Below are 26,173 nucleotides of genomic sequence, written 5' to 3'. Positions count from 1 at the left end.
AGAGAGAGAGAGAGAGAGAGAGAGAGAGAAACCAAAGCAAATGAAAGTAGTTGGGAGATAAGGGAGGTTGAGTTGAGTATTATTTATGACTCATTAGCTAATAATAATGTTGTGATAAATAGAAAGAATCAAAGAATCCAACACCACCACCTCTGTCTTATCTCTCCTCCCTCTGAGGTGGGTCGGTCTGTCTGTCTCAGTCTGACTGTTTGTAGCTTAATAATTCCAAATCATTTCTTTCCAGGAAAAGAAGCTCAGCTACAGAAGGGGAAGGAAGGAAGGAAGGAAGCTGCACACGCACTCGCCTCCACAAATTTGTAAGTAATAAATACCTAGTTACTCCCCCCCTTCCCCCGATTGTGCTGCTGTGTTGCTATTGAGTTTTCAATTAACAAGGAATTATTGGATATGAATATGATTATGGGACTCTACTTCTCTTCTCACCATCATCAATCTTTTCGTCTGAGTAACATGCACCAAAATTCATGAGACGAGCATGTTTGGTTTCTTGGAATTGGAGTTGGGATTGAATTCTACTTCACTTCTTTGGACTCATAACTGACATTGAGTGTCATGGGATTATTACCAAATCTCAAAACTGAGGTTTACATTTTGAACAAACAAAAATAGCAACTTTTATGATCACAAATACCCTCCCTGCATAACTAGCTCACTCTCAAATAAACTGTTGGCTCTTGTGAAAGAGTTCTCGCTATCTCCACTATTGTGTGGAATTGGGAGAAAAAACTAATATATAGATTATTTTTTCCCTCAAACAAAAATCTGTCCTAACTGATTTATTGTAAGATATTTATAAAAATATGATTTTATTATAGAATTCTATTAGTACTTATGCACATGAACAATTTATACTTACCACGAATTTTTTTTAAAAAGAATTTATACATGCCAAATTAATACTTTCCATCCCAAGTTTATCACTATTAAATAAAAGTGCTAAGAAACAAAATGAAATGGTATATAGATATAGATATTTATACATGTTTATGATATATTAATGCTTGGTAAAATAATTAATTTAATGCTTGATTATAATTGATCAATTTTTAATGAGCCATAAATCCAAAAGAATTTTTAGATATAAATATAAATAAAATTGTGGAAATTCACTTTTGCAGTTTCAACTAACTTAATCGCCTTTCAAGAGTTATTACTGTATGAAAAGTCAATGGATACATTTTAGTATGCACAAAAGTTTAAAGAAACATTCACCTTCATAATTGAAACAAAGGTGGAATATAACAACATATTAAATGAACATATCATGGTAAATTCAATGGATATCTAAAATTAAATTAGAAATCAAAAGGTATACACATCATTATTTTAAAAATATAAAAAAGATGGCAAATTGAATGTACTCCATCAAATATTATGAATTTAGCATTTTATGTGTATTTTTAGCATATTATGAAACTCATTATCAATAATTGATTGATGAAAACTTTGGTACCAATATGATCTTGATTATAACTTCTAATCTTAAGTATTTTATTAAATTTATTATTAATTCATTCTTATTTAGGAGTGAAGCTCCTGTAATTAACCTTTTGATTTTGTGTTCTTCTTTGGTAATAAATTACTTTTTTTTTTCTCTATAATTATAATATAAATAGGATAAATAATGAGAATATTAGGAGAAACAAAAAATGAGATTGTGAATATATTATTGTGGTGGAATACTGTACTTTAAATCACTATAATTCTTTCATACAAAATCTTCAATATGCTCATATTATATGGTTGGAGAGCTTTTGAAAATCTATCTTTATATCAAGCTGTTGTCATTTGAAAGTTCAAACTATACAAACAGTTAAGATAGAAAAAAGACATATTACCAATTTTTTAGAAAGAGTTTATAATGTGAAAGGAGAGTTGATGTAATATTTATAATTATTTAGTCCAGTTCCTTTTACTATGTAATTATATTAATCAAGGTTATAATGTGTATATCCAAAATGCCAAAAGACTTGGACACTTTTATAATAGTAGAGATAAAGTCCATAAGCCAATGAAACTTAACTCAAGTAGCAAAGCTAAAGGTTCAAGACTCGGAGGTCTTAGGTACGGGTTCCACCTATCTTTAGAGTTGCTAATAGTTGTTACTTATGACCTATTAAATGATGGTTATTGATCACTATTTAATTTATATATAATGTAATAATGTCCTAATGGCCACAACTGTGATTCTATAACTTTGTAATTTCTATTCAGTTCAAGTCACATCCAGACACATTACCCACAAATTGTTGATATTCTATTTGTTTCTATTTTGTGAACTAAGTTTTGATTCTCCAATCTCTATCCTTTCCATGTAGGAGAAACAAGAAAATGATTGTGGGGGAGCTTTTTTTATCTGCATTCATTCAGGTATTGTTTCAGCAATTGGCCTCTGCTGCAACTATGGCCTTGGCCCGTCGGGAGAAAGTCGAAAGTCATTTCAAGAAGTTAAGTCAAAGCTTGTCCATTATTCAAGCCGTGCTTGATGATGCAGAGGAGAAGCAATTAATGGAAAAAGCCGTAAAAGTATGGCTGGAGGGCCTCAGGGACTTGGCTTATGACTTGGATGACATATTGGATGAGATCAACACTCAAGCTTTGATTCAAGATTCAAAGGGGATCCAGCACAATAAAACCAGCATGGTTTGGAAATTCATCCCTATTTGCAGCAGTTATACGCCGGGTGCACTTTTGTCCAATTATAGGATGATGTCAAAGATAAAGGACATCACAAATAGACTGCAATTTACTGCAAATCAAAGGATTCAATTGAACTTGAGAGAGAATTTAGGAGGGTCATCCAACCGATCATCAGTAATTAGGTTGCCAAGCACTTCTTTGGTAAATGAGTCTCATGTATACGGTAGAGATGAAGATAAAGAAAAGATAATTGAGATGTTGCTTGGGGATGAGGTGTGCCGCGATAATGTTTCAGTTATTCCAATAGTTGGAATGGGTGGTATTGGCAAAACCACTCTTGCACAGCTGGTTTATAATGATAGAAATGTTAAGCAAAACTTTCATGTCAGGGCTTGGGTGTGTGTTTCTGAAGAGTTTGATGTGATCTCCATCACCAAGACAATTTATGAGGCGGTGACTGACATGAGTAGTCAGTCCAAGGACTTAGATATGCTTCAGGTGAGTCTAAAGGAAAAGTTATCAAAGAGCAAGTTCCTTATTGTTTTGGATGATGTTTGGAATGAGAGCTATGAGAAGTGGGACCATCTATTTCGTCCTTTCCAGTTTGGGCGACCTGGGAGCAGAATTATTGTTACAACTCGTAATGATAGTGTTGCGTCAGTGGTGGGTTCCCCTCGTACAGCTTACCATATGAAACTATTGACTGATGATGACTGCCTATCTCTGTTGGCTCAACATGCTCGGACATCTTTTGATGAGAAAACAGAGTTCAAAGAAGTTGGTTTGCTACTGGTGAAGAAGTGTAAAGGCTTACCTCTGGCCGCTAAGACACTTGGCGGTCTGTTGCGCTGTAAAGAAACTAAGCAAGAGTGGCAAGATGTGCTACATAGCAAGATATGGGATTTACCAGAGGAAAACAACATCCTTCCAGTTTTAAGATTAAGCTATCACCATCTTCCTTCACATTTGAAGCATCTGTTTGCTTATTGCTCCATTTTTCCAAAGGACTATGAATTTGACAAGAATGAGCTGGTATTGTTATGGATGGGAGAAGGTTTTCTGGAACAGCCAAATGTGAGGAAAAGAAAGGAAGACTTAGGTCTTGAGTACTTCAATGAGCTACTGTCAAGATCCTTTTTCCAACGGTTAAGTGGCAGTGATTCAAACTTTGTGATGCATGACCTTATAAATGACTTGGCTCAATTTGTGGCTGGAGGAACGTGCTATCGTCTGGATGAGAAAATGGATACAAATCAGGAGTACCGAGTACCTGAGAAGACTCGCCATGGTTCATTTCTTCGTCATGAATATGAACTATTCAGAAAATTTAGGGCCTTCTATCAAGTTCAAGGTTTGAGAACATTCTTACCGATGCCTGTCCAAAATTCACTCGTTTGGCCTCCTTTCTACTTGTCAAACAGGATTTTAGTTGAACTGGTGCCGAAATTGCTCAGCTTGAGAGTTTTATCTCTAAGTGGCTATTCTATCACAGAGCTGCCAAGTTCAATCTGCAACTTGATACATTTACGGTACCTCAATCTGTCTGGGACTTCAATCATTACGCTGCCCGACTCTTTGAGTGATCTCTTCCATTTGCAAACTTTGTCTTTACGTAACTGTCGTTTTATATCTAAGTTGCCCCCCACCTTGGGAAATCTATCAAACTTGAGGCATCTTGATAATTCTAACACCGATCAACTGAAAGATATGCCAGTTGAAATTGGTAAATTGAGTTGCCTGCAGACTTTACCAAAAATTGTTTTGGGCAAAGTTGGTGACTTGGGATTAAGGGAACTGAGGAATTTGACGCAGTTGCGGGGAACACTTGCTATTTTTGAATTGCAAAACGTGACAGACATAGAAGATGTAAAGGAGGCTAGTCTGATCAGTAAGGACGAACTTGATGAATTACAACTGACCTGGGGAAATGACATTAATACTTCCCAGAATAGAATTTCAGAAGAAGAAGTGATAGACCTGCTTCAGCCTCATGACAACTTGAAAAATCTCAAGCTTGAATTCTATAGAGGATCAAACTTCCCAAGTTGGATCGGCGATCCGGCCTTCCGCAAATTGTCGAGTATAAGCTTCAGCAACTGTTTGGAATGCACATCTTTACCACCTCTAGGACAGCTTCCAGAGCTTAAACACCTGCGGATAGGAGGCATACCAAAAGTCAAATCCATTGGAACTGAGTTCTATGGGAGCGGTGTTGTGGTTCCGTTTGCGAAACTGGAGACTCTAAGATTTGATAACATGCCAAAATGGGAGAAATGGACAGCTTTTGTTGATGGCGTCCAGATAAACTTCCCACATCTTCACCAGCTTGCAATGTTCAGATGTAGCAAATTAACCAATATTTCTCCACTGAGCTTTCCCCTTCTTCGAGAATTGGATCTTGAGAAATGCAGCAAGGTTTTGCTAGAACGTTTCTCTAGTCTTGACTCCTTAAATTACTTGAAAGTCGAGGGCATTGCTGGGCTCTCTCATCTACCAACGGAACTTACGCAATCCCTAGCAGCACTTGAAGTTTTAGAGTGCTGCAACTGCAACGAGCTGCTATCAGTATGGCCAACTGAGATTCCACTTGAACATCTTGTCCACCTAAGACGGCTCGTTGTTGCAGACTGTTCGCAACTTGTATCCCTGGGGCAAGGAGAGCAGCAGTTGCCTTGCAACCTTGAAGTTCTTGAATTGTTTAGCTGTCCAAATTTTGTTTCCCTCCCAAATGACTTGAGCAACCTCAGGTCATTGAGAGAGCTGATTATCAAAAATTGTACTAAATTCATCAGCTTTCCAGAGAACGGTATTCCTCCCATGCTTAAACGTCTTGAGATACTCAGTTGCAATGCCCTGGAGTCCCTGCCAAGTAACATATCTGACCTTGAAAGACTGGAGATTAAGGACTGCTCATCTCTCAAGAGCTGGTCAACAGGTAATTTTCCTATTGCCCTTAAGAAATTTGCAATAAAAAATTGCACTCAACTGGACCCCGTTTCGGAGACAATGTTTCCTGATAACAGCAGCATGTTGTTGGAAGATCTTTGTCTATGCAATTGGATGAACTTCAGTAATCTTCTCCAGCGTTTAAACGGGTTTTCGAATCTTGTCGAACTCTATCTATCTAGTTGTTATGGTCTAAAGCACTTTCCAGAACAGGGCTTGCCACCAAACCTAAGAGCACTTTCTATTGAAGATTGTGCAAGTCTCAAGTCCTTGCCGAAGAAGATTCGAGCCATGAAATCTCTTGTGTCGCTTGAGATAAGGAGTTGTCCGAGGCTTGATAATTTTCCAAAATATGGTTTACCTCCAAACTTGTCTTCACTTAGGATATGGGATTCCAAGAAATTCAAGCCCCTAGCACTGTGGGGCCTGCATAGACTCACTTCACTCAGAGAATTCTCCATCTGTGGTGGATTTAAAGAGCTCGAGCTACTCGCTGATGATGATTGTCTCTTTCACCCTTCTCTGATAAAACTTTCTGTTGCCCGATTCCCAAGCCTTACTTCACTCTGTAAGGTGCTTGAAAATCTTACCTCACTTCGACATCTATCTATCATGAACTGTGCAAACCTTAATGTCTTGCCGAGCGACAGCCTGCTCGAAAAGCTCTGGCATCTAGAAATAAGTGATTGCCCACTTCTAAGGCAACGGTGCCTGAGGGACAGAGGCGATTATTGGCCCAAGATCGCTGGAATTCCTTGTGTGGAGATAGATGGAACTTATGTCTATAGACAAAGTCTTGTCTGAGTTACAACTCACTAAAAATGACTTGCTTGCATGCTGCTGAATCAGGTATACTCATTATCAAACGATAATTCACCTTGTGTTCCCTTTCAACAAGTTCATTTCTGTACGTTTCGTGTTAACTGAGATCTTTGTCTCTGCATGTATTCAATTAAGAACATGGAGATACATTGCAGAATTTCTAGTTCTCTTGTCCGTTATAATTTGATTTCATGTCTTGTATGTGCAGTTTGCTACCGTGGTATTAAACTTGTATTCTTGGACAAGAAAATTACCCTGCAGATGAATCGTGTTGTCTCTTCTTTTAGCGATAGCCTCAGACAACATAAGCAAGAAGTACGGGATATAATAAGTGTAAGTTTCTGCATACATGTCCAAGGTTGTAATAGTTATTTTTGCTATAAAAATTTAGAGCAAGCTCTCTTACTGTTCTTACACTTGGTTTATTCCACTTCCAGGATTATGACTCTCCTGGATGCAGTTGTTCTCTGTGCTGAATTTGTTCATTCAAATCCACTGCGATAGCTCATCTTTACTGTATTATTACCAGGATAAATGAACAAGTTTTCGTGAGTGTTTTTTTTTTGTAGCTGCATTTATGAGCATTTAAAACATAAAAAGACTCTAGTCGTACTATGAAATATTTTTATAAATTTAACTGAAAGGCGATCATATGTTTTTATTCTTCATATCTTCGTGATATAAAATACAGCAATTCGGTGACCTTTGTTTAATTAACATAACCCAGAGATAAATCATAATTGCTTTTAAATTAATAGATATTGTATTATAGAGTTATTTCTTTAATAACTTAATAATGACTTTCTGACTTTAAATTATGTATTTAATAACTTTTCACAATAATTATAATGGATGATGAGCTTTTGGGTTTAATTATTTCTCTGATGGCTTATATTTAAACATGCATAAAGAATAATTTTGTATTTTATTAAGGATCAATCCATCAAAATACATAAAGTTTAAATTTGATATAAACTATGTGCGACTTATCCACCTTGAAAATATTTCAAATCAAAGAAATTTTGCAAAACTTTAATATAAAACTCAATTGTGTTATAAAATTAAGGCTAGTTTTCTTTGAGAAACTTATTTAAAATAACGAAAATTAATAAAAAAAAATTATTCATGAGTTTTTGTACAGGAAAAATTTCTATGGAGAAACTTCCAAAAACAGCTTTGTTTAATTTCATTTTTTGGGGATTCTTGAAATAGGTCAAAACATATTCAATATCTGCCTGCATTTTTTTACAATTTATCTATGTGAATGTTTGGTTTTGGACTCTTGATATAATATATATATATATATATATAGAAACACACACATATATAAATATAAAAACTATATGATTTTTATAAGGATTAAATGTAATTTTCTTCCTGTAATTATAGCCCAGTCCCATTTTAATCCTTTATCTTTCTAGGGTTTGAATTTGGTCCTCTATAATTGAATTGCTCAATTTTAATACTATTTTGGCCGGAAAAATACCAAGACCGTCGAAAATTTATACGTGGCTCTTACGTGGACATTTAAATTGGGGCTGGGATCTCATTGCTTGAGATTTAAATGAGTTGGCAATTTTCGAATTTAAAAAAAAAATTACATGGCCACCGCGAAACCACATTCCGCCGCCGTTTTCTCCGCCGTCACGCCGACCCAAGGTCGCGGACTAGTACCGTTAGATTCGTCTGCTCATTGCGGTTCTAATGGTACTAGTTTCATCAATTTTCATCAACTAGGCGAAAAGATACATCCACTTAAAGCTCTCGATCGTCGTCCACCATGGAACCACATTCCGCCGCCGTTTTCTCTGCCGTCACGCCGACCCACGATCGCGAACTGGTACCGTTAGATTCGCCTGCTCATTGCAGTTCTAATACTACTAGTTTCATCAATTTTCATCAACTAGGCGAAAAGATACATCCACTTGAAGCTTTCGATCGTCGTCCGCCGCGAAACCACATTCCACCGCTGTTTTCTCCGTCGTCACGCCGACCCACGGTCTCGGACCACCACTGTTGGCTTCCTCTCGTCGTTACGAGTTGTTTGAGACCAATCCCGTTGTTTTTCATCAACTGTGTGCAAAGATCTTGCAATTTTCATCTTCTCGCCGTCGTTGTCCGTCGCGCCGCCGATTCGTCATTCATCTTCTTTTTCAGTGACGTGAAAAAAGAAGCCATGTAATTTTTTTTATTTTTTTTAAATTCAAAAATTGCCAAGTCATTTAAATCTCAACCAATAAGATTCCAGCCTCAATTTAAATGTCCTCGTAGGAGCCACGTGTAAATTTTCGGCGGCTTTGGTATTTTTTCGGCCAAAATAGTACTAAAATTGAGCAATTCAATTATATAGAGGACCAAATCCAAACCCTAAAAAGATAAAGGACTAAAACGGGATTGGGGTATAGTTACAGGACAAAAATTGCATTTAATCCTTTTTATAATATACAATGATTTTTATCTCCAAATCATATGAACATTAAACATACAACATTTGTACATATATATAAATATATATAAAAGAGACATGATTTGACAATGAACAGTAATTTTTGTCTTCCAAAACACAACATCCTCCCACATCTAGAAATTGAAACATCCTCTTCTAAACATGCAATACATATTTTAAATATTTTTATATCATTTTAAAAATAAATCCAAACATACATAATATCTCCAATACATATTTATTTATCTTGTTTTTTTCTTTTGATTTTCACAAAATAAAACAAAACACCCCCCAAAAAAAAAAATACAAATACTGTGAAGAAGAGTTTTTTGCACATTTCCTTTTTTGTTTGATGAACTTCACTTACAGCAATGAATAAACTAAAGTTTTTTCTCAAAAGAAATGAAAACAATTACCCTAAATTTAACTGAAAAATCTTGAAAGTAACAGGAAATTTTCATAAGAATAAAAATATAAAAAACTACAACAAGAAAAAGGAGACAAAGTTACAAATGATCAAATATTATTAAAGAAAGACGTTGACTTGCCAAATTGAACAAATACAAAAAGACTTGTTGCCTCTACATCTGCTGTCTCGGTCTGAGTCTGTGTATCAATTATCATTATAGAAATTCAAGTTTCCACGCCTCTACTTTTCTGTACATTTGGTTTCCCGGAAGGAGCACCCAAAGGAACTTCACAGGAAACATCTCCACAGATTTGTAAGTACTAATTTATATATTGTACATCAATGTTTCTGTCCTTATGTGGTTGGTTATATGCTATTGCCGTTCTTGATCGCTTTGTTCTTAGTATAAATCTTCACCAATCATTGCTATGACACTGTTTTTATCCTGTTCTTGCCCACCCATTATTCGATATACCTACACAACCAATAGATGTAATTGACATTCTTGAAAAACACAAGTTCAAATCTTTGTTTTGTTGATTCTATTTTGGGAACCATTTTCATCTGATTCTTGGGTTTCCTTTTTTTTTTTTTTATCTGTTTCCACAAAGGGAAAAACAAGAAAATGCCAGTGGGAGAGCTCTTTCTTGGGGCATTCCTTCAGGTGCTGTTTGATAGATTGGCCTCAGGGCTGATATTAGCTTTTGCCCGGCGGGAGAGAATATATAAGTTGCTCAAGAAGTGGAGTCAAACACTTGGAATTATCCAGGCGGTGATTGATGATGCTGAGGAGAAGCAACTGACTGATAAGGCTGTGAAATTGTGGTTGGAGCACCTCAGGGACTTGGCTTTTGACTTGGATGATGTGTTGGATGAGATCGCTACTCAAGCTTTGAAGGAGAAATCAGAGGGCGTTCAGGAAAGATCAGGAAAGATATGGAAATTTATACCTTCTTGCAAAGATTGCACGCCTGGTGCGTTTATGTTCAAGAAAAGGATGAGGTCCAGGATTGAGGAGATCTCAAGCAGATTGGAAGATATTCAAAAGACTGGGAACGACTTGAACTTGAGTCAGAATGTTAGAGGCCCATCAAACACGAACAGATTGCCTAGCACGTCGGTTGCACCCCATGTCTATGGAAGAGATAAAGATAAAGAAGAAGTATCTAAACTAATGATGCACAATGAAGAAAATGTTAGTATCATTCCGATTGTGGGGATGGGTGGGATTGGCAAGACAACTCTTGCTCAACTCATCTATAATGATGAGTTAATGACGGCTGAATTTGATCTGAAAGCTTGGGTTTGTGTTTCCGAAGAATTTGATGTACTCACCATCACCAAGACACTTTTCCATGCAGTAACTCAGAGTAGTCCTGAGTCGAAGGACTTAAATTTGCTTCAGGAGAGTCTGAAGGAGACATTTTCCATGAACAAGTTCCTTCTCATTTTGGATGATGTCTGGAATGAGGACTATGTGAAGTGGGAGGCATTTTTTCGCCCTTTTCTTGTTGGGCTCCCTGGGAGCAAGGTTCTGGTTACTACTCGCAATGCTAATATTGCAGCAATGGTGGGTTCTGTTCCCTCTTATTATGTGAACTTATTGGCTGATAATGATTGTCTATCTCTCTTAGCTCGGCATGCACTTGGGAAAAGTAATTTCGACGAACATCCGAGTTTTAAAAGAATTGGTGAAGCCCTAGTGAGGAAATGTAGAGGCTTGCCCTTGGCAGCAAAGGCACTTGGAGGTCTTCTACGCTCTAAAGGAAGTCCTGAAGAGTGGAAAGATGTGTTGTATAGCAAGATATGGAATCTACCAAGAGAAAATAATATTCTTCCTGTTTTAAGGTTGAGCTACAATCATCTTCCTGCACATTTGAAGCCATTGTTTGCCTACTGCTCTATCTTTCCCAAGGACTATGAGTTTGATACGTATGAACTAGTTCTTTTGTGGATGGGAGAAGGTTTTATTCCAGAACCGGAAGAACAGAAAACAAAGGAGCAGTTGGCCTTTGAGTATTTCAACGAGCTGCTGTCAAGGTCTTTTTTCCAACCATTAAGCAGCACTGGTTCACATTTTGTTATGCATGATCTTATTAATGACTTGGCTCAATTTGTTGCTGGTGGGATATGCTATAAGCTTGACGAGAAAGTTGAAACTAATGATGAGTACAAAATACCTGAGAAGGCTCGGCATGCTTCATTCCTCCGACATGAATATGAAGTTTTCAGAAAATTCAAGGGCTTTTACCGAGCCAAAGGTCTGAGGACATTCTTGCCAATGCCTGTCCAAAATATTCATGTTTGGCCACCTTTCTACTTGTCAAACAGGATTTTACTTGAACTGCTGCCAAAATTGCACAGCTTAAGAGTGCTATCCCTGAGTGGCTATTCCATCACTGAGTTGCCAGGTCCCATCTGCACCTTAATTCATTTAAGGTACCTTAATCTATCAGGGACTTCAATTGTTTCATTGCCCGACTCTCTAAGTGATTTGTATAACTTAGAAACTTTATCTATTCGTAACTGTCGCTTTATCTCTAAGTTGCCACCAACTTTGGGGGATTTAGTTAACCTGCGGCACCTTGACAACTCTAACACTGATCAGCTGAAAGAGTTGCCAGTTGAAATTGGAAAATTGGGAAGCCTACAGTCGCTACCTAAAATTGTTCTGAGCAAGGTTGGCGGCTTGGGACTAAGGGAACTGAAAAATCTCAAACATTTGCGTGGAATAGTTGCAATCTCAGAGCTGCAAAATGTGTCGAATGTTGAGGATGCGAAGGAAGCAAGTGTGAGGCGTAAGCAGGAAATCGAGGAATTACAATTAGCATGGGGAAATGACACAGATGATCCTCGTAATGCTCGTTTAGAAGAACATGTACTGGATGTGCTACAACCCCATGAAAACTTGAGAAAACTCAAGATTGAATTCTATGGAGGTGTGCGGTTTCCTAGTTGGATTGGTGATCCATCATTCTCCAAAATGTTTTGTGTAACCCTCATTGGTTGTACTAAATGCACATCTCTACCACCACTTGGACTGCTGCCGGAGCTCAAACGCTTGCGCATAGGAGAAATGCCCAAAATCAAACACATCGGTGTTGAGTTTTGCAGAAAACGTGCTGCAGACCTCCCATTCTCAAAACTGGAGACTCTAAGATTCGATCACCTGCCAGAATGGGAGGAGTGGTCTTGCTTTCCAGATGAACCCCAGATGCAGTTCCCTTCTCTTCATCAGCTTACAATATTCAAATGCCCCAAGTTAGTCAGAGTTTCTCCTCTGAGCCTTCCCGTTCTTCATGAGCTGGATCTTGAGGAATGCAGCATGGTATTGCTAGAAAGTCTATGTAATCTTGACTCCTTGAATTACTTGAAAGTTGAGTCAATTGCAGGGCTATCCCATTTACCAAGGGAACTTGTGCAGTCCATGGCAACAATTGAAGTTCTGGAGTGTTGCAACTGCAATGATTTGCTATCCATGTGGCCAAATGGAGTTTCATTACAGCATCTCAGCCATCTGAGGCGCCTTGTTGTTGCAGACTGTTCCATGTTTGTGTCATTGGGGGAAGAGGAGCTGCAACTGCCTTGCAATCTTGAAATCTTGGAGTTATTTCGATGTGCAAGTTTAACATCCCTTCCAACTGACTTGGGAAATCTCAGGTCTTTGAGAGAGTTGATTATCAAAAACTGCCCAAAAATCATCAGCTTTCCAGAAAATGGCATCCCTCCTGTCCTCAAACGCCTTGAGATACTCAGTTGCAAGGCCCTGGAGGCCCTGCCCAGAGACATCTCTAACCTTGAAAGATTGGAGATTAAGGAATGCCCTTCTTTGACGAATTGGTCAGCAGGTAACTTCCCCAATAGGCTTAAAAAACTTTCAATAAAGAACTGCAATAAACTGGGGCCAGTTTCTGGAGAAATGTTTCCACCAAACAGAAGAATCACTCTCGAAGAGCTTAGCATTTGGGATTGGCTGAACTTCAGTACTCTACTCCAGCAGGTGCATAGCTTTTCACGGCTTACTGAACTGCACTTATCAAACTGTAGTGGTCTGGAGTACTTTCCAGAGCAAGGCCTGCCTCCTTACCTGAGAGCACTTTCAGTCGAACATTGTTCAAATCTCAGGGCCTTGCCAATGCAGATTAGAAATATGTTGTCCATCATCTCACTTGAGATACGTAGTTGCCGCAGGCTGAAGACTTTTCCGAAATGTGATTTTCCACCAAATTTATCTTCACTACGGATATGGGATTCGAGGAAACTGAAGCCATTATCACATTGGGGCTTGCATAGATTAACCTCTCTTAGAGAATTCTCCATCTGTGGTGGATTTCAGGAGTTGCAGTTACTTGCTGCTGATTGTGGTCTCTTTCCTCCTTCTCTAATTAAATTTTCTGTTGCAAGATTTCCTAAACTAAGTTCCCTTTCTAGTGTACTCGAAAATTTGACCTCTCTGCAGCATCTGTCGATCATGAATTGTACTAGTCTTAATGTCTTGCCAAGTGAAAACCTTCTTGAGAAGCTTTGGCATTTGGAAATAAGTGACTGTCCACTTCTGAAACAACGGTGTCTGAAAGACAAAGGTGATTATTGGCCCAAGATAGCTGGAATCCCTTGTGTGGAGATAGATGGCACTTACATTTATAAGCAAAGTTAAGTTGAGTCATTTTTGTCTCAAGAAGCACAGTAGCCTTTCTGGACTTGCTAAGTCAGGTTATGCACATGCAATCCTTGATTCATATGTGAACTTTACATGTTCCTTAGTTTATGAGTATCCAATACTTGAACAGTGTTGAAAACTAGGTTACTTGATGTTCTCTTAAGTTGTGCTGCTGGTATGAAAGGACACCCCAGTTCAATCTGCCACTGGTGGGTTTGTGGATGAAGACTACTTCTTTTTAGTGAATTCATTGGGACACATACAGCAGTAGTCGCTAGCTGCAATAGCTTCAGGCACCAAGGGGAAGGACTATCATGATAAGAAGGACAGGAGACAGGAATAACCTGTATTTCAGATGTGAACTGCAGGTTCAAAATACTCCTGTTGTTAAATCTCTTTATTTGATGTAAGCATCAACTTGTTAGCTCTAGACATAAAAGATAAAATAAATATAACTGTTTGACTGCGGATCTAAGGTTGCCGCGATCACAGTTATTGGGTGGTTCTTCTGCTTGGCACTGCCTGGTACTTGAATTTTGATTGAAGCTACTTCATATGTCACTTCAGACATTGAGGTTGTACCTCAGTTTAGCTGCTGATAATGTTTCTGCATAGAATTGTCAACTGATAAGATGTAACTTCGGATTCTGTTTCTTTTGGTAGTTTTCTTTGTGGGCTTGCTTCTCAGTTGCTTGATTGCTAGTTTATTTTTCCTGGGGCTCTTGTCCCAATCTGTTTGTAATTCTGGGAACTGCACTATGTATGCTTTGTTAGTTCAGATTGATGCATGTTTGTTGAGCAAGTTTGGTCAAATTCTGTGAAGTTAGAAGTTATTGATCATTCTTTCCTTTCTTATGTTATTTTCCTTTCTTTCTTTCTCCTGTTTCATGCTTTCAAGAAAACTAACTATTCAGATTTTAATAGCATACTTTGGGAGAAACAGGTCCATGACTGGAGGACATCAATGGCCCTCGAAGAAAGGTGCTATTTTCTACTTTAAATGTAGACAAGAACAAACAATTCTGATTACATCTTATTTTACGCAACAGAAAGAAAGGAGCAATGTCAACTCCTCAAGCAGAAAGAACTTATTAAGCAGAAGAATACAAATCTTTGATTGCTTGATTGTAGCCTTAACAAACATTTTACCTCAAACATAAAATGAAAAGGAAAACATGGAGATGAAATCTGAGAAAAATGCAGTCAGTAGCTAAAACCACCTTTACCACGTCTATGCCATATATGTTCTATGCACGGCTCCTCTGGACTCCGATCCATCGTGCATAATCCACCCACCTGCCAGGACAGACGTGTGAATTCCAGAAGTAAAAGTAAAAAGAAGTGCTGTATTTTCAGATTAAAGCACAAAAATCTTACATTAGTGACCCCAAAAAGGTGTTGCCAGTTCGTACAGCAAAACAAAGTGCACTCAGTATGAGCTTCTGTTCGTGTAGCAAAGGCTCTAAAATCCGTTGTTCAATAACTCCAGCAAGAATTTGGTACCTATACGACATAAGTATTAGATAAAGGAGCATGGCAAAAATTTATGAACTTTCTAATAGGAACTCCTTCACTAAGCAATTTGCCATTTTAATGTTTTTATGCCTGTCATTGATAATTATCTTGATACGATTAAGACCTGTTTGGAGGGAAACAATCAGCGGAGATGCAAATGCTGTATCGATATGTCTACAGAAACAACAGATATTCTGGAAAGTAGCTAAGCAAACATGGGTCTTAATAGATTTCCTGCAAAAATTTTGAAGTACCTTAAGTTGCTTGATACTGACATGTACACACCATATGCAGCACTAGTAGGTAAAACGGGCAAGTCCTCCGCCTCACCAGCAAAAGATTTATCAATAGCCTTTCGTGCAGAGATTAGCAAATTCGTTACACCGGTGCCAATCTGCAAAATAGACAACATGAGTTTAATAAGAAATTCTTTCATCTATGTACAGCAAAACATATTTGAGGTAAGAACAAGATTCACAATGGGCTCTACAAGGTGCTCCATATCACAAATAGTGGTGACAGATGATGCAAAAATTCAAGACTGTTACTGCTGAAGAATAAAGGGCTGCAAAATATGATATACTAGCTATGAGCGTACAAGTAGACCCAGGATTTAAGGCTAGGATCATGCGCAATGAAATGACTAAAGAGTCTTATCATCACTGAGCTGTCAATGTTTAAATAAAATTTGCTAATTCTAAAGTGGAAATTCAGAAAATTCAGACCAATGAAATTCAGTATCAGCTTCCATATCCAGAACTTCTGCATTAGTTGAAGTGCTAACTTACCAATGATGCGCTGGACCCAACACCAAAGAGCTTTGCACCATTTCTCTGCGTCAGATGAGAACAGTCTCAGGTTCATTTCATCCATATTAAAGAAATGTGGTCATTGAATCTATAAATGAATTAACAAACAACTTACCACAATAGCTCCTACCCTTTGTAGGGGAGAATAGGATGTACCCGCCAAGGCAACCTGTAACAACAGCAAAAGTTATTTAGGAATCTGTATGTACTTTTAGCTTCACTCTCTGAAATAAGTGTTTTCATCATCAAGCAACATGTGAAGGCATGTTAAGACATAACCTGAAATGCATTATCAGGGCAGCCATAGAAGAACTTATTGAGACCCCCAGCAGTTATTGCTACAGCTGGTCGAAGAGAAACAGTGGGAGCAGGTAACCAGACAAGCATGAAATCTGCAACAATGGCCATTACCTAAGACATAGATTACAAGAATATTAGAGAAGTAACACAAATAAAAGAAAACCAAAAAGTAGAATCACAGCAAAAAAGTCGGCCAAAATAACACTTGAAAGTAAGAGAAGGGTATGCTGGGACACATGCATAGTTGAAGAATTTTAAGTGAAAAGGCAGCATTCTATGTTGAAACTGTTCCTTCAACCATTAGATATCCATTTGAAGTACATCTCACAACAAGTTCTGTGATAGAAAACCAAATCATATAGATATTGAATACAGAGAAACATAAACACTTATAATGCATGCCATGCGTGTACATCTCACTAGTACTTGTTAAGGGTCCAAATTATTCTGCAAGACAACAAATTATGCAGACTTCTGGCAGAAAATTTTAGTTTGACAAGACAATGTTCCAATAAGCCCGTCGCATGAATATGGAATATGTTCGATAACAAATCTTTCACAAGTAATTTAATATGGTGATAAGCCATTCGAATGCTCAAGATAGACTACATGAAAGCAGCCATACCACATCAGCAAAGACAAAATCTAGCTCCTTGGTGAAGTTTTCTCTACGCTTCTCCAGCTCTGCAGCAGTCTGGCATACAGGCAATTTATACCAATAAGCACATGCTTTCACGGATTAATTATCAAGATTTTACAAAGGCCTGAACATGGGTGCGGAGCAGCAAAAGTTTCAGTTACAAAATTTCAGAAATCAAAACTCAAAAGGAGAATTGACAAAAAAATGAATACAAGAGCTTACATCTAACAAATTGAAGTACCACCACCTGGTACCCCGGCAATCAATCTTGGACTTCTATAGAACCCCTCACTAACTTGAAAAGAGCACGATTTTCATTTTGATATACATACAGACTAAAGAGAAAATTCCTTATTTCATTTCACTAGCTTTGGCTATTTTATCATAGACGATCCCACATCAAATTATAGTATTGTGTTCTCTCAACTAATATATAGTATCACTCAAATTCCAATATGTCCTGTTAGCTCTAGACAAAATGATAGACCATTTCAAAATGGAATATCATTGATGCATGTGAGTCAGCATGCTTTCAATTCAATCACATGGTATTCATATAGCTGATCTAGAAACAATGTAATAAGCTAATTTTCCAAAAATCCCATCTTTCAGCCGTAAACCAGAAATTCACTACTGCAAATTTCTTCAATACTAGCAACTTCAAGTTGTCCTTACACCAAAGACAAGATCCACCAGTAAATAATACAAAAGGAGTGGCAGGACCAGGATCCGTAAGCTTTCCAACAGAGGGTCAAAATTTAACTGTATCTTACTGCTATTTACATTGTGTTGGTCCAAGATTTACTTATCATAGTGTAGTTACAAGGGGGACATGACATTGATGAACCAAACATTATTATCAAATCAAGCGAATGAATTTGATCGAAATATGAATGGTTCTAAAGAAAATCACAAACCTTAGTAAAAATCCCAACACCACACTCAATAGCAACTTTAGTCATGAAAAGATCATCTGCAAGCAACCTTTCCTTAAAGCCTCCAAACTGGAGCAACCAGCCCAGAAATGGAGACTTCTCGAGCTCAAAAAACCGATAAACAATGGATCCCGGAATTCTTCCTGCCTCAATGGCGGCAGCCAAGTCCTTGGGAATGCTATCCAACGATCTGCCCACTTCTGCCAATGCCATGATCGCCTCAGCCCTGTTTCTCTCCCCTGCATCATCGTCACTATCCCCTCCCCCACCACCCCCACTACCACGACCGCCACCTCCATCAGATCCATCGCCTCCACCGCCACTGCCAGAGAAGGTGATAAATGAAGGGCGGCGAGGAGAGTGGAGGGAGCCAAGTATCGGTGAGGAAGTGCAGGAGAGAGAGGCTTTACAGAAATGGGTAGCCAAGAATGGATAATTCAGGGAGGTCGGGTTTTGGTAACTACTGCGGTGGTGCCCGGTTGGTGATACGGTGAACTGGGCTGTGAGGTGTGAGAAAGCTGCGGTCGCCATCAAGAAGGTGGTGGCAACTACAGTGGGCTGCTTGTCCTCCCTCTCCTCTCTTGACTGTACGTATATCAGAAAGCGAGAGAAGGAGGGGGGGGAGTGGGGGAGTGCAGTAGGGTGAGAGTGAGAGGGTGGCAGTTGGGTGGTGGAGAAAGGAGAAACGGTGTTAAGACAACGACAGTTGACTGAGGAAGAGAAAAAGAAGCAACCGAAACAAAACTGATGATCCCATCTGAAAACCTCAGCCAGTCCTATATTTTACTCTTACCCCTCCACTCCAAATATTTTTTTTTTGTTTTAATATTCCCAATAATATAATAATAATTCATCTTTTTTTTTCTTTTAATATTAGTCAATCGACATTCCATATTCTTACAACATATTTAATGTACTTTTATACAGAATTTTATTCTTACATGTTACTAAATAAATTTCGATTTTTATCTTAATATTATATTTGAATGTGGGACCCACACTCATAAAAAAAAAAAAGGAAAGAGAAGAAGCAATGTGGTGGGCATTGATTGTTCAGAATATTAGATGAGATGAGAATATGGTAATATGATTGGAGCTGAAGAACGACATGTAATTTAATAGATGGCTTGGGCCAGACTCGCTCATTTTTGTATTGGGTTAATTTAGTTTGGATGGAATATCGATCTAATTTGGACAAGCATCATATCTAGGTGTTTGTCTTACTTAATATAAATTTATTATAATGAATTATTTGTGTCAATTAATATGTGTTTATCGTAATATTATTTTGTTGTACTTTGACTTTATTGGTCCAATTATTATATTTAGTCCATGTTTACTTGCACGTATTAAGCAGTATATCCGATATAGTTGTCGATAGTAGCTCGTTTACTTGCAAATTGGCTGGCCCGTGACTAACGACCAAAGCTCGGTCCTATGCTGTACTAGTGCTGGATTACAATCTGGCCTCCAAGGATGTGATTAAATTATCACGAAGTTTTTCCCTAATTTACCCCTTCATTCTTCAAATTATATTCCCAAATCCTGTCTCTGTTCTTCTTCTTCCTTCTCCAATCTAGATCTCTTTGCCCATTGATCTTCTTCCTAAAAACAAAGCGAAAATGAGAGAGTGCATTTTGATCCACATTGGAAAAGCCGGTATTGAGGGAGATCTACTGCCTTAGCACGGCATTGAGCGGCGGCGCGAGAAGGAAATTGTTCGAATCTAAGTCAATCCTTGATGAAAATTGGCAAGGCTGGCCGCATTAGAACCGCCAGGACGAGGTGAATCAAATGATGGCAATGCGCGACTGGAATTCGTTCGAATGGCAGTAAATCGAGACGAAAATCATTCAGAGTTTGTGGTTGGAGCCACTCTTTCTGATCAATAAAAATCCAAATCAAAATGTTGGTCATTTCATCTAGAGATAGAGTTCGTTAAATGTGTTCTTAAAAAATGAAGGGTTAATTCCCTTCATTAGGGACATGTTTGAGTGGATAAGTTGATATATCCGTTCTTAAAATTGAAGGGTTAATTCCCTTCATTAAGGCCTAACTACACCTCCGAGTAACTACAATGCAGCTTTCTTTCCTTTTCTCTTTCAAGACTGGCAAGATAATGTTCATTATTTTAAAGGGTTAATTATACGTAAACCCCTTAAAAAATATTAGAATTTCACTTTTTATAAAAAGAAAAAATTAAAATTATACTTAACACTTTTTCTAAAAAAAATTCATTTATATCTGACTGCCTTCCATTAGAATTTGGATGAAAAATATTTATGTTAGTAAAAGAAATTATATCAATTTTTTATTTTGCCCCTCATTTAATATTCTCATATATATTTATGTACTTATAAATGAATAAATATAATATCTATATATGGAATAAGGTTACCATCATTACATTTTTTTCTTTTTAAGTACAGAACTATTACACGATAATATTAAATGAGGGATAAAATTAAAAAATTTACGTAATTATTTTCCTAACATCAGCATTATTCGTCCAAACTCTAACGAAAGGAGTTGTAACCTTCCAAGAGATGATCAAAGCTTTAGCCACACAAACATCAGTACTAGACCTTATATTAGACAATCATGCGAATAATAAAAGAAAAAATGGAAGACATTTAAATAAAGGTTAATTACACTTAAACTCTCCTTTGAAAATACAAAATTACACTTTTCCAAATAAAAATTTTGAAATTACACTTAACCTCCGAAAATTCTCTGTTTACACTTGACACAATTTTGTTAGAGTTTGAACGAAAAATGCTGAAACTAGCCAAAAAAAACATAAAATTCAATTTTTGCCCTCATTTAACATTGCCAACGTATATTTTTTAATTTACAAAGGATAAATGTAATATATATATATATATATATATGTATATAAAAGATCATTACATTTTTCTCCTTACATAAGATTTAGAGGGTAGGATATGCAAAATGAGCTGACAAGATTACTCCTGAGTTCCAGTAAAGACATCTTCAGAAATCCATGTCACGTTCATTGATGGATCAAACAGTTGTGTCGACAATAAAAAATCTTGTAGTCTCAACCTTATCGCAAGCCCTTCAATAGGAACAAAGTTTTACAAATTAATGAAAGCAGTAAACCAAAAATATTTTGAACGAATTCAATGTGTTTTTATTTATTTTATACTAATAAAAGCACACACAAGTATTGTATCTTTATTTCTATTATTTTCTATATATATATACAAAAAATAAAGAAATACATAATATATAGATATTATGATTTGGGCCATTTTTTATGCCCAATAATATTTGGTATAGCCCAATTGACAAAAATGTCCCATTGTTGTTATTACACCCTTATCTATCATCATCTTCTTCTTTCACAATTGGATAACCTTCCACACAAACACCACTGACAACTCCTAACAATGGCGTCCGCTGCCGCACCCTCCACTCTCACCCTCCCCCCACCGCATCCCCAGGATATCATCCGCCCCTCCATCACTCCCCATTCCCTCTCTTTCAGGAAGCCCACCAATGAAAATCCTCTCTTCTTCTCTTCCACCAAAACTTTCTCGCTCTATCCATTACTCCTGCACCGCACCAGGGCGTCTGATAATGGCCGCTTGTCGAAATCGTTCGCTGGCGCTGCTTTGGCTGCCGAAGCGGAGGTCGCGGAGGATGCCGTGGAACAGCCGCGAGATGATGGCGGTGCCGTGGCTGTTGCTGTTCCTACGAAGCCTAAGAAGGGCAAGGCTGCATTGCCTTTAAAGAGGGACAGAGTATGTGTAGGAAAGAATTTGCCTTTTTGTGGAATTTGGTTCGTGTTTTTGATGTGTTTCTCGGGAGGTGTTGAATTGCATCTTCTTAACTTTTTAGTTTCTGTCCCGTCCTTAGAGCTCGTAATCGTGATGTTAAGTATACATTCTTGGGCATGTTTATGGGAGATGATTAATGGGCTTTGTCTGTTTTCCCGTCCGTGTTCTCTAGAGTTTGTCACTGAAGCTCATAGGTTTGATCTTTTGCATGAGTATTGACTGTTCTGGTTGTTTCCTCCCGTTTGAAAGCCTCCCTTACCATGGGTTGAGTCTTATAGGTGCCACTGTTTAGATGTATTGCATAATTCTTTCTGAATTTGCTTACTGTGTTGTGGGGTTTCTGTTGATCAGCTTCAGGAGGAAGAAACACTACTTTGGTTATTGTTTAGTTATCCAATCGGGGGCCGGTAAAATTTATGCTTGAATGAACTTTGTTTGTTAATCAAAAGAAATAAATTGCATTATATATGTCAATTCTAGTGCTTTAAGAAGGAATACTTGATTCCCGACTTGAGTTGCTTGCTGTATATGTGTTTATGTGTGTGTGTGTGTGTGTGCGCGCGCTTTGCCTGTCTTTTATTTGTAACTTCTGATTTTGCATGTGTTTGTGCATTTTTGCATTTGGCTTGGACTAATGACATGCAGGACGTAGAAGTTTTGGGAGGAAATCTAGATTAAGGGAAAAACTGTTTGCAAAATGTTCCACTAGGGAACCAGAAATAGTTTGGTAGAGCTTTTTTATTTGCGGGTTTCTGGATTCCTATTGTTGTTTTATCCTCTAAGCTTTCAAGAACATTTGACATCCCAACACCCCCTTCTTTCAACCGTCAATTGGTCAAATGACATTCTTTTTTGTTGCAATTGACAGACAAGGTCCAAGAGATTTTTGGAGATTCAAAAATTGAGAGAAAACAAACAGGAGTATGACCTTAAAACAGCAATATCCTTGCTTAAGCAAACAGCAAACCTGAAGTTTGTTGAAACAGTTGAAGCACATTTCCGCCTCAATATTGATCCTAAGTATAATGATCAACAACTGAGAGCAACTGTAAGCTTTCTCGATATCATTTGGTCAGTAGGAAAGTGGGTTTCAAGCTATTATTTTCTATTCCGCTGATGCAAAATTTTATTTGTAGGTAAATCTGCCCAAAGGAACTGGTCAGACTGTTAAAGTTGCTGTTCTTACACAAGGTAATTTGTAGATTTGCTCTGATATGATTTATCATAGTCCATTTATATTGGATACTTTTTGTGTAGTCAAAAGTATTTCACTTCTGTAAGGTGTGGGGATAAAGCAGTTATAAACACTTAACTGCCATTTATTGCTGAGTTCACTCCCTTACAGATTGTGGTATTGGAGGGTAAGTCCAAACTAATTGATATAAGATTAATTAGATCCAAGTCTTATCTGATCTAGCCATGACAAAATCTTATCATTTATCTAAATGTTTTCATAAATTTTTGTCTTTAGTACAATAGGAGCCTTTACTAGACAAGAAGAGGATACAATTTTGACGAATTAAATCATTAATATTCTTTAATAAGTTTATAAGCAATGTATATATTGCCCACCAGCTTATCTAGAACCTCGTACAGTTTCCTCATAAAGTGGTGATTGATCTAGAGGACTTTCTAGAAGAACTTAGCTCTTTCAGTAATTTATAAAGATAAATATTAAGTTTCTTGAGCATGATTTTTTCTCAGATTTTGTGGAATATCTAGAAATAGTTTAACTGGTTAAAACTGTAAACGGTGAATGGATAGTTTTGAATAGTTTTTGTTTGTAAATGTGAAATACTGTATTGTTTCTCCTCTCTACAAATGGTAGTTATGCTTCATGCTCAATTAGCTACTACAACAGCCATTATGGGATCATGAATCTTCTGGTACAAATCTCAATGTTTCTAGGTCCTGTTCCTTCGATTTGTCATCATCTTAAATACTAGCATTACCTTCTCGTTAGCCTCAGTTTTGTGCAGTTTGTTTCTTATGTAGGTGAAAAGTTCGATGAGGCAAAAAATGCAGGAGCTGATCTAGTTGGTGGAGAGGACTTGATAGAACAGATAAAAGGAGGGTTCATGGATTTTGATAAATTGATTGCAACACCTGATATGATGCCTAAGGTGCTGATCGCCTATCAATCATATTGCTATTCTTTACACGGAGTGCGTTTTGGCATGTTCTTGTGCTAGTGGTGCAACAAACATTATTATATTATTGTATACTAATTAGTAATTAGAGCCTCTGAACAAGATTGATTGCAACTATATATCTTGTCCTATAATTTTTCTCATGATTATGTTCTTAAAAGAAAAGTCAGGGTAATTGTCCCACTGGCTATGTTAAATTTTTAGTATTCAATTACGCTGAGTTAGAAATTGTGATGCTGTTCCTTGTAACTTGGGTTAAGTTCACCGCTGAGTTAGAAATTGTGATGCTGTTCCTTGTAACTTGGGTTAAGTTCACCAGTTATTTGGATTATTGCATGAAATACCCCTACTCGGTTTTGTTTCTGGTTCAGTTTGCAATTTTAGGGACTTATTGTATCTATCTCACCTGGTTTCATCTATGCATAGAGTTAATATTGAAAAAAAGTGACAGATCTTAAAATTCCCTCACTTGGATTTAATGTTGATTAATCTTGTAAAAGGAAATGGCACATCCTTCAGTACATAGTTATATACGTTTTTTATATATTCCAACTAAGGTTGAGCTCTCCAAAGAAAGTCACGTTCGTGGAATCAGTAAAGATGCCTCATAAAATGTCAGTGTTTAATATTTCCTAAGGTGTGTTTAACTCTGTGTCTGTGTGTGTTCAACCTTGAGATTCATCTCTTCAATTGTTCCTAATTTTTCTATATGATCTTTTTCTATTTACTTATTCTATTTTCATGCATTAAGGTTGCAAGTCTAGGAAAAATCCTAGGACCACGAGGACTAATGCCAAATCCGAAAGCTGGTACAGTGACCACAAACATACCACAGGTACAGTCTCAATCACTCCTGAATTATTATAATATATGGTATCTGGCAAGAAAATATACTGTAGATATTACAAACCAATGTAGATTGAGATGACAAACAAGACAAGATTATTATCTTTGCACCATGAAGGTTAACGAATCCCGTACTTAGGTCCAGCAAGGAGTTTATATTAGTAGGCTCTCTTGAAAAATTTTGATAAAATGAAATAATTAACTACTTGCAGGCTATAGAGGAATTCAAGAAAGGGAAAGTCGAGTATCGAGCTGATAAAACTGGGATTGTTCACTTGCCTTTCGGAAAAGCAGATTTTTCTGAGGAAGATCTTATAATAAACTTCCTTGCTGCAGTGGTAAGCTGTGGAATTCCTATCATTCATCCTTTTTCTCATATCTGTTTTTGCGCTCTTGCTCTTCTGTGTTCTGAATACACGGTTTGTATACTTGGAAATATCTGAATCAATTCCAATAAACCTGCAGAAATCAGTAGAAACAAACAAGCCATCAGGGGCAAAAGGTGTGTACTGGAAAAGTGCCCATATATGCTCATCTATGGGACCTTCCATTCGGTTAAACATTAGGGATATGCTCGATTACAAGCTCTCTTGAAGTGCTGCTCAGTACATATCACGCTTGTAAAGTCCTTTCAGCACTGAATTAACTTCCTGTGGTGCCTGTCTGAGCTACTTATTTGCAGAAAACGGTAGTTTAGAATAGGAACATAGACCGAAAGGAGTGTAAAGAGCCTTCCTCAGCCAAAATTCATTCTAAAGTTGTAGCCCCCCGAGTCGGCACCTACATATGTGTAGTTCATACATAAACTGTTATGCTTAGTGTTATTTAAGTTTTCATCTTGCGTTTCTTCTGTCTGCATTTGAACCTTAAATATTTGAATCATATATTGTATTGAAATCAGTTTCTAGTGCTCAATATCCTGGTGAAATAAATATGGATCATCGTAATCATAGATTTCATATCGGAAAACTAGCCATCTGCAGATTCTCTGAAGAAGTTATACAAAACATGTTGATTTGTTTTTGTTGGTGTAATTATGGAAAATTTGAAGCAGAAAAGACATGGTTGCAATATGCTACACCCTTGTCTGACATCCCTTTTATGTGTACAAACACAATACTAGATTTTGTGTTGTTCAAGACATTGGTATCATTTTTTTTCTTATATATATATTTAAGACATTGGTATCATTTGGTTAGCACTAAGTCGGGTGGTCGTTATTATTTATAAT

General features: G+C 37.3%; 3 protein-coding genes across 3 annotated transcripts; 2 read left to right on the top strand and 1 right to left on the bottom strand.

Annotated features, from left to right (window-relative positions):
• Positions 70–14,746, top strand: LOC105170124 (putative disease resistance protein At3g14460). Its single transcript, XM_020694934.1, has 4 exons — positions 70–317; positions 2,340–6,409; positions 6,638–6,762; positions 9,853–14,746. The coding sequence occupies exons 2-4, from the start codon at positions 2,353–2,355 to the stop codon at positions 13,939–13,941; spliced, it is 8,271 nt and encodes a 2,756-aa protein (XP_020550593.1). The 5' UTR covers positions 70–317; positions 2,340–2,352; the 3' UTR covers positions 13,942–14,746.
• LOC105169370 (protein RETICULATA-RELATED 4, chloroplastic) lies at positions 14,948–18,920 on the bottom strand. Its single transcript, XM_011089762.2, has 8 exons — positions 18,126–18,920; positions 17,194–17,262; positions 16,548–16,679; positions 16,384–16,437; positions 16,248–16,292; positions 15,714–15,853; positions 15,322–15,447; positions 14,948–15,240 (listed from the first exon to the last, which is right to left on the bottom strand). Exons 1-8 carry the CDS (start codon positions 18,672–18,674, stop codon positions 15,192–15,194), a joined length of 1,164 nt encoding a protein of 387 aa, XP_011088064.1. The 5' UTR covers positions 18,675–18,920; the 3' UTR covers positions 14,948–15,191.
• Positions 21,486–25,857, top strand: LOC105169360 (50S ribosomal protein L1, chloroplastic). Its single transcript, XM_011089750.2, has 7 exons — positions 21,486–21,910; positions 22,815–22,994; positions 23,083–23,137; positions 23,942–24,069; positions 24,848–24,931; positions 25,155–25,280; positions 25,408–25,857. The coding sequence occupies exons 1-7, from the start codon at positions 21,557–21,559 to the stop codon at positions 25,534–25,536; spliced, it is 1,056 nt and encodes a 351-aa protein (XP_011088052.1). The 5' UTR covers positions 21,486–21,556; the 3' UTR covers positions 25,537–25,857.

The sequence above is a fragment of the Sesamum indicum genome, linkage group LG1 (assembly GCF_000512975.1).
Source record: "Sesamum indicum cultivar Zhongzhi No. 13 linkage group LG1, S_indicum_v1.0, whole genome shotgun sequence".
NCBI classification, from domain to species: Eukaryota; Viridiplantae; Streptophyta; class Magnoliopsida; order Lamiales; family Pedaliaceae; genus Sesamum; species Sesamum indicum.
The sequence above is the reverse complement of the archived record's forward strand: the minus strand, read 5'-3'. Positions and strand labels throughout refer to the sequence as shown.